Raw genomic sequence first — 8226 nt, forward strand, 5'->3', positions numbered from 1 at the left:
AGTCAGTCTGGACACTTCAGAGCTAGAATGCAAGATCTGACGCAGTATTAGGCAGCCTCCTCTGTTCTTGGGATTTCATAGTTTGACTGCAGCTGCAGAAAGACAGTTAAAGGGAAGATGTGAACTTTGACTTTGGAAGTTTCCTTGCTAGTTTCTTCCTTTCTTTTTCTTTCCAAGATTCAATTAATTGGAGCCCCCAGAGCAGAGATTTCTCCCTCCCTGCACTGCCTTTCCTAGAAGGGTCACATGGAGTACAGCTGCCCAGGGGAGGAAGGGGCGGGGGTGCCCACAAGTGCCCCCCTCTTGCAGCGGAAGCTGCTGTGGAGGAGCTGACAAGGCTGTCAGGGAGGCAAGCCCCCTTGGGATCTCCCCCACTCCCAATTTCCCTGCTTCTGTGCCCCTAATTGGCTAATTAGTGCTTGCTTTGTTTCGAGCTGGTACTTTCAGATGGGAGGCTGGGGACTCTCAGGGAAAGAGACAGATTGTCACACGGCCCTCCCACACGTTTGCTCCAACGCCTGGCCCTGCTGTGCAGAGTGCAGCAGCCAAGGAGTGGGGGGCAAATGACAGCAGGGCCAAAGCCTCTTCTGCACATGCAGTAGAATAGTGTGGGGCAGTGGAGTGGTGGGACTGTAGAGTCCCGAGGGGATGGAACAAACTGCGCCACTTCAGGGTTCCTGCCAGGGCCTCAAGTTTCTGCACACTCCCCTATGCTACTCAAAAGCTCCCCGCAAGTAGAAAATTAGTGTGCCAGGGACATAGCTGGGTTGGATCCTTTTTCCCTGAGGTGCTAGCTTTTTTTACTTGCACTTTGGGGTTTTTTGGGGGGAGGGTAGAGGTGGGGAAGAGGCATTTCAAAATAGCAACCCCCACTTACTGTGTGGAGCGCTACTGTGTAGATCACCCCATCAGCTCAAGAATTCCTCCAGCTCATTCCGCCCCATGTGTAGACAGGGCTTCAGATAGCTATCCAAGGCACTGACTGAGGTGATAATTCTTCCTCAGGAAGAACTCTGAGGTGATAGGTTGTCTGAATGCTTTGACATGGTGTGGCACTAATGTGTCACGATGTAAATCCTTTGTGCCTCCTGAACAGGGACAGCTGATAAAATATGGCTCAGGAGTCTAGTCACACAAAACCACACACTAACCAAATTTGCCCACAAAGAGCATCCGGAAAGACCATTTTAAGAGAGCACAACATAACACAAAGAGGTGGGGGGCCCTATCAGTGCCATCCACAGAACCCCCCTTTTTGTTTTAACATTGAGCTTGCTGGAAACCACAAGAGGGGAGAGTGCGCTTGAGCCATAGCTGCCAAGTTATCCCCTTTTTACAGGGATTTTCCCTTATGCTGAATAGGCTTCCTCGCGAGAAAAGTGAAAACTTGGCAGCTATGGCTTGAGCTCAGGTCTTGCTTGTGCATTTCCCACAGGGGCATCTGGTGGGTCACTGTGAGAACAGGATGTTGGACTACATGGGCCATTGGCTTTGTTCCTGCAGGAAGTTCTTATGTCCCTTTTATTGTGCATTAACAATGATTTGTTCTCATGATGCTAGCAGAGGGGTCACACATGACCCGCTGTCAGAGGGTCGTCGTGGCTACTCTAGAGTAACTCTGCTTGAGTCCAATTGGTCTTTAAATACTTTTATTGTGCAAGATATTTACAGTGCAGAGACAGCTTAAAACATGACCTATCATTCCGAATCAGAATCCGGCAATGGCGTACGACTGTTCTTACGCCAGCAAAGTAGTCGGGACACCCCAAAACGCCTCCCCCTTGACCTGCGTCACAGTGCTCTCCTTAACTCTTGCGCCAGAAGGAGCAATGCCCTCCCAGTCTCCTCTCTGAGTGGGCGCTGGCAGGGCTCTCCAGCATCCCTGAACTCCTGCCTGCATCTCTCCGCCCCCGAGCTTTCCCATTGTTCCTCACGCCGATTTCTCTTTCCCTCCGAGTCTTTCCCCACCCCTCTGGCTGCTTCAGACCCCCTGTTGCTCTCTGTGCTTGGCGAGGTGGATGTTAGGATGATGGGGGCTGGCTCCCTGTAGGGAGTCACCCTTACACCCGCTTTCAGTATTATTTGTACCTGCAAATGTTTTGGGGCAGTCACGCTGCTTCAGTGCATATCCCACTAACTTCCGGCTGGAATTTTCTCAGCTTTTCATACCACAAAGGTTCTGGTTTATTTTCGTCCCACTTTTGTTGTATTTCAGCCCCTCTGATGTTAGCATAGAGGAAGTGTTGCAGGACAAACGGAAGTTATTCTATACCTGTCTGCTCAGAATAAAACCCCATTAAAAGCCAGTGTGGTGGTTAGAGTTCAAAAGCAGGGCAGTGGAAACCCAGATTCCCATTCAATCATTAACCTCACTGGACGGCAGGGCCATCAGCAGGGAGGGCAACCACACTGTGGCAGAGACGCAAGAGCAGGGCCTGGTGGGGTGGATCTGCTACCCAAGGCAAATGGCTTCACCTCGCCTCATGGGGTGGGATGCCCCTGCTGGATGACACATATACAGTACACCTTGGTCTTGATGCAACACAGCTTGCCCAACAAAATGCATTCCCCCCCCTGGGGATTCTTCTGACCCTCCCAAACAAATTGAGGGTGGCTGGCGGGGGTGGGGGGAGCGTGAAGTGAAATCCCATTGCACTTAGCTCATTTACCATAGTTTTCATCAATCAAACCTGTCTAACGTTGTGTTTGATTTAAAGAATAAGAGGGTGTCTGCCATCCACTAATTTATAAACAAAAGAAAAAGAGAAAACATTTTTAAAAACGCAAAAATAAAACATCTGCTGTCCTAGCAAAGGGGGCGCTTTTAGATCAAAATATTTAACCATCAAGCAGTCTCACAAATACATTCATTCTACGTTGCAACGTTCCTTAAAAGAAACAGGAAAGTCAAACTGCACATTCGTTGGTGAAAAGCCTTTCATGACCTGTAGTTCCGATTTTTTTGTACTACAACTCCCATCAGGCCCTGTAAACACAGCCAATAGGCATTATAGCAGGGGTAGGCAACCTAAGGCCTGTGGGCCAGATGCGGCCCAATCACCTAAATCTGGCCTGCAGATGGTCCAGGAATCAACGTGTTTTTACATGAGTAGAATGTGTGCTTTTATTTAAAATGCATCTCTGGGTTATTTGTGGGGCATAAGAATTCGTTCATTTTTTCTCTCCAAAATAAGAGTCCGGCCCACCACATGGTCTGAGGGACAGTGGACCGGCCCACAGCTGAAAAAGGTTGCTGACCCCTGCATTATAGGAACAGTAGTCCGAAAGGTCTGGCGATTGCTACGATAAGGAAGGCTCCACAACCTGATGCATGTTTTACCTGGGAGTCAGACCCACTAAACTCAGCGGGGCTTACTCCTTAATATACACCTATCGGATTGCACTGATGTTGCGATCCTATGCACGCTTCCCAAGGGTAAGTCCCACAGGATTCCCATGGGGCTTAAAGCTGAGTAAATAATTGCAGCCTCACTACCAAAATAAATAAGGAAGTTCATTTGCAAATTTATACAGATGTAATTGGTGAAAACCCTGTGATCAATAGACTTCACTCACAACCTTATCCATTTTACTACTTTCTCTGCCCCCCCTTTTTAGTAAATAAGACTCAATTAAACAAACAAACCTCCAGGCGGTTTATATAAAATCTAAAATATTCATAATAAAATGCCGATAAAACAAACACTTTCGAAACGAAACTCAGTGGGATTTTATCTTTTAGCAGGCACGTATCCGATTGCATTAAAAACGTAGATAGCCGTGTCGACCCGTTAGAAATATTAGATCATAGAATTATAGAGTTGGAAGAGACCACAAGGGCCATCCAGTCCAACCCCCCGCCAAGCAGGAAACACCATCAAAGCATTCCTGACAGATGGCTGTCAAGCCTCTGCTTAGACCTCCAAAGAAGGAGACTTCTTTCATAATTCAGATATCATCTGAATTATGGAAACAATTCATTAAGGTGGTGGTAGGTTTGCACTGCGAGGTTGTGCGATAGGGAAATGACTTAATAGCGCCGCCGCGGAGAAGAGGTTCCGAGGCTCAGCCAGGTCCGCCCGGGGGAGCTCCGATTCCAGCGGCCGTTTCTGGCTCGCCTCCGCGCGCGACTCCGTTCCTCTCCGGCCGGCCTGGCCTCCTCCTCCTCCTCCTCGAGGGCCGCCAATGAGCGCCGGCGGGAGGAGAAGCGCGGCGGCCAATGGAGCTGCGGCAGGAAGCGAGCGCCAGGGTCGGGGAAGGAGGCGGTGGCCAGGCAGGGCGCACGGCGGCAGCGGCGCGCAGGATCAAGTCCAAGCAGGGCGGGCGGCCTGGCTCGGTGGTGGCGGAGGTGAGTCGGGGGTCGGGGAGCGGCGCCGGGAGCAGGAGGGGAAAGCAGCCGGCGCCCCCCGTGAGCGCTTGCGTTGGTGCCAGATGGACACCCAGGCTTGGGGTCCCCGGCCAGGTGTCTTCTAGTTCCGGGGTGCGCAGGGTGGGGGACCTGAGTGTGCTGAAGCGCACCGCCCAAGGAGGTTTTGTCTCCCGACGCTGGTAACCCCAGATCCCAGAGGGCGCTCCCATGGCATCGCTGTGGCCCAGTGGGGGAAATAGTTGGGCCTTATGAGTTTGCTGAGGCTGGAGTTGGTGGGGTGGGGTGGAGTGGGTGTCTCGGAGGTGGGGTGTGTGCAGGGCCGGATTTAGGTTTCATGAGGCCCTAAACTACTGAAGGTAATGGGGCCCTTATATGTCCAGCTGTCCTTTGTCAACAACAAATTGTCGCTGTATTTTGTGTTGAATATATGCCATGTGGTAAGTTATGGACCGAATAGGTATCTAAAGCCATTTGCACATAACAAAATATGTCTTTTATCCAAGTAATTTAGGGAGCAGACTAGCATTACTTACATCATAGGAGCCTACACAACACAAAACACTGTTGCTGTATGATAGGTTTTATTTTAATTGCTTTTTATCTTATATTTTGGAAATGTACACCCAGGCTTTTTTCCCCTTTAATTTTTTGGGGGCCCCAAAGAGAGTGGGACCCTAAGCTATAGCTTGTTTAGCTTATATGTAAATCTGGCACTGGGTGTGTGTGTAGGGGAGGTGGATTCAGATGGTGCTGAAACACTTTGGAAGTGAGCAAGAAGTTCCTCTACTGACCTTGCCAAGTCCTTTCTCCTCCCCTGCAGGGACAACGTGCAGGGTTGGGGTTCCCCTCCTCCCCGCTTCCCGCCTAGAAGTCCTGGTGTGGATGACATTGGACTGGAAACCCCTCACTCCTGTGGCTCAGAAGCCTAGCCACTTTAATCTGGCAACCCTGGGAGATCGTTGGATTGAGTAATGATTTTAACTGTAGCTGCTTTTTTAATAGAATATTTTAACTGTTCTAGAATGCCCTTTGCCTTGTTTTTGTATTGCGTGCCTCTCTTGGGGAGGAAGGGCAAAATATAAATTGAATAAATAATCCCACTAGTGCATTTAAACTGCTATGATGTCACTTTTTATATAAAAAGTTATGGCTTCACCCAAAGAATTCTGGGAATTGTAAGGAGTTGTTAGGAGATCTCAACCCCCCCCATTCCCCCCACATAGCTGCAATTCCTAGAGTTCCCTTTGAAGAGGGATTGACTGTTAAACTGCTCTGGAAATTGTAGGTCTTTGAGGAGAATAGGGGGTCTTCTGGCAACTCTTAGCACTCTTAACAAACCACAACTCCCATGATTCATTGCAGGGAGCCACGACTGTTTAAAGTGTATCATACTGTACAGTATAGTGTAAATGTGGCCCCAGAGTTATTCAGAAGAAAAGGCCTTCTACTGAAACAGTGAGCCTTGACTCAAGTTAAGGGGAAGAATCCTGATAAGCCTTAGTAGGACAGAGTTCGCTACCCTAATGTAAGCTTGTGGAAATCAATTCTACTGCCTCTGTCTTCTCTCTACTGTGTCCCACAAAACTGTAGAGTGCTTAAATCTTTGGTGGTAAATACTGTATTTTACTCCTAAACAGTAAATTTCTCTGGTTAAGTAGGCATGTTGCTGCCGCCTTCTAGGGGAATCCTAAACTGGTAGAGTTGAGAACCAGTGTAAGCCACCAAAAGATCTAACCAATTGAATTTGTGTGTATGTGTGTGTTTGATACTTGAGGATTAACATATCTGAATGTGTGAACAGCCTTCTTGAGAAGAGGTGGGGTTGGCCAGGGGCCAGCCAGATGTTTCAGACCAGTCCACAAGGAGCGCAGGAAAAATGCATTGAACAGCTTCTGTAGGTTTGTGAATTGTGAGTTATGCTGGAGATGGTAATTTTGCTTTAGATAAATAAATTCATTTTGATTTCCAGCTCTCTGCAAACTGAGAGGCCAGGGTGGGTGACAGCACTTCAAACATCAATCCAGTAAAAACAACAAAAGAGTCTTGTGGCATCTTAAAGGCCTAATTGTATTATCAGTCTCAATTTTCTGAATGCCAGATACTGATACAGGCAAATGGCACCATCCACATACAAGACGGAGGAAATAGGCTGTCTTTGGGGGACCCAAAAGTTTTCAGAAGAACAAAAAAAGAGGGAAAAAACCATGGGAACCCCCCCCCCAAGTATCCTAGTGAGGGCTGAGCATGCTCAGTGGGCATGGAATGCTGCTGACCATTTAGGGTGGAAAGCTGTAAAGGAGCAGGGATAGAATATCCCCACAGTGCAACCTTTTGTTGCAGGTTCATTTGTAGAGTTAATTTTTTAAAAGAGCAATCAGGCTGTTCTTGTTTGTACTACTCCTCTGGAATCCAGCTCTGACCATAAAAATACCCATTGATCTATGAAAATGGCTGCTCAGCCTCTGCTATTAAAAGCCAGCACCAGAAGCACCACCAAAAAGTATTAGTAGAGATTGCTTAAGCTCTGATTCCTTTTACTTCTCAGAAGACAGGATCTGGATAAGAACACTTAACTCACATGCTCTCCTTTCATGTCCACAGGACCCGCAGGAGCCATGTGGCCGGTCCTGTGGGCAACAATGCGGGCCTACGCCCCTTATGTCACCTTCCCTGTGGCCTTTGTGGTCGGGGCGGTGGGCTACCACCTCGAGTGGTTCATTCGTGGCCAGCCACCCCCTCAGCCACCTGAGGATGAGAAGAGCATCTCGGAGAGGCGTGAAGACCGCAAGCTTCAGGAGAGTGCAGGAAAGGACCTCACCCAGGTGGTCAGCCTCAAGGACAAGCTGGAATTTGCTCCCAAAGCTGTGCTCAACCGGAACCGTCCTGAGAAGAACTAGCAGAGCTGTCCAGTTTGACGGGTGGGGATTTTGATTGGTTCCATGCGGTCTTGATTGTTGGTTTCCTGGTTTTGTCATTTTTGAGCCCACCAAACCCAGCCAATGACTTCTCCGCCGATCTCACCAGCTTCATCCTACTTTTGCTTCCATTGGAGGATTGCTAAAGCCACTGAGATTCATTGGAGGTGGAGGGCAGATTTTGTGACTGCACTTCTTGCCTTTGGCAGCAGAATGACCAATTCTCCTTGGAGGTTATCGGTCAAGAGATGGAACTACCCCTGCAGTCTTTGGCAAGGGTTCAGCCAGGACAAGGCAGGATCCCCTTTCTCTTGCCATATGCTGGCAAAGGCAGGATTTCACTTTAAAAGAGCACCTCTGAAATATGGTACCACCCCCACCCCCCAATTAGGGGAGATCCCTTGCTTGGGTGGCCTTGGAGACCACTGCCACCTTGCCCCAATTCTTGGTTTAGGATGAGTGACCTTAAAGATTGTTCAAGACTTCTGGGTGCTAGAGGAGCAGTAACTGCCTCATGAGGTGGCAACTGAGCTTCTCCACACTGCTGCTACTTGGGCAAAGATACATCTCTTTTTCCGAGCAATTTCCATGTACAGGAATTGGGGAAGTGTGTTTGTGTGTGTGTCTGCTGACTTCTTGGACATGGGCCTGCTGTTGAAACTGAAAAATAATAAAAAAAATAGTTTGAAAAATATCAGGCCTTTTCATTTCCTGTAGGTAGGTGGGGTTCATTTTTTAAAATATATATATTATAGGCCCAGTGAGCTAAATCTGCAGCTTGCAAACTTGTGATGTGGGGAAAGCAGGAGCGGGAGTTGCCCGTTACGAAAAAGGAAGAGAAAATTAAGGTAGAGGAAAGACAGGGAACCTGTAGTCCTGACCATTGGCTGTGTTGGTTAAGATTGATGGGAGCTGCAGTCCTACTACATCTGAAGGGTCAGA

General features: G+C 48.5%; 1 protein-coding gene across 2 annotated transcripts; it reads left to right on the forward strand.

The window, feature by feature from the left end:
- Positions 1-4251: 4251 nt before the first annotated feature.
- On the forward strand, positions 4252-7976 carry SMIM12 (small integral membrane protein 12). Of its 2 annotated transcripts, XM_035120954.2 has the most exons (3): positions 4252-4348; positions 5190-5337; positions 6971-7976. In XM_035120954.2, exon 3 carries the CDS (start codon positions 6985-6987, stop codon positions 7264-7266), a length of 282 nt encoding a protein of 93 aa, XP_034976845.1. In that variant the 5' UTR covers positions 4252-4348; positions 5190-5337; positions 6971-6984; the 3' UTR covers positions 7267-7976. The 2 variants fall into 2 exon arrangements, with proteins under 2 accessions (XP_034976845.1, XP_034976844.1); XM_035120953.2 differs by lacking the exon at positions 5190-5337.
- Positions 7977-8226: the final 250 nt, after the last annotated feature.

The sequence above is a fragment of the Zootoca vivipara genome, chromosome 6 (genome assembly GCF_963506605.1).
Source record: "Zootoca vivipara chromosome 6, rZooViv1.1, whole genome shotgun sequence".
NCBI lineage: Eukaryota > Metazoa > Chordata > Lepidosauria > Squamata > Lacertidae > Zootoca > Zootoca vivipara.

Coding starts and splice junctions, on each gene's coding strand:
- SMIM12 (XM_035120954.2), top strand. CDS start 6,985: ATGTGGCCGGTCCTGTGGGCAACAATGCGGGCCTACGCCCCTTATGTC.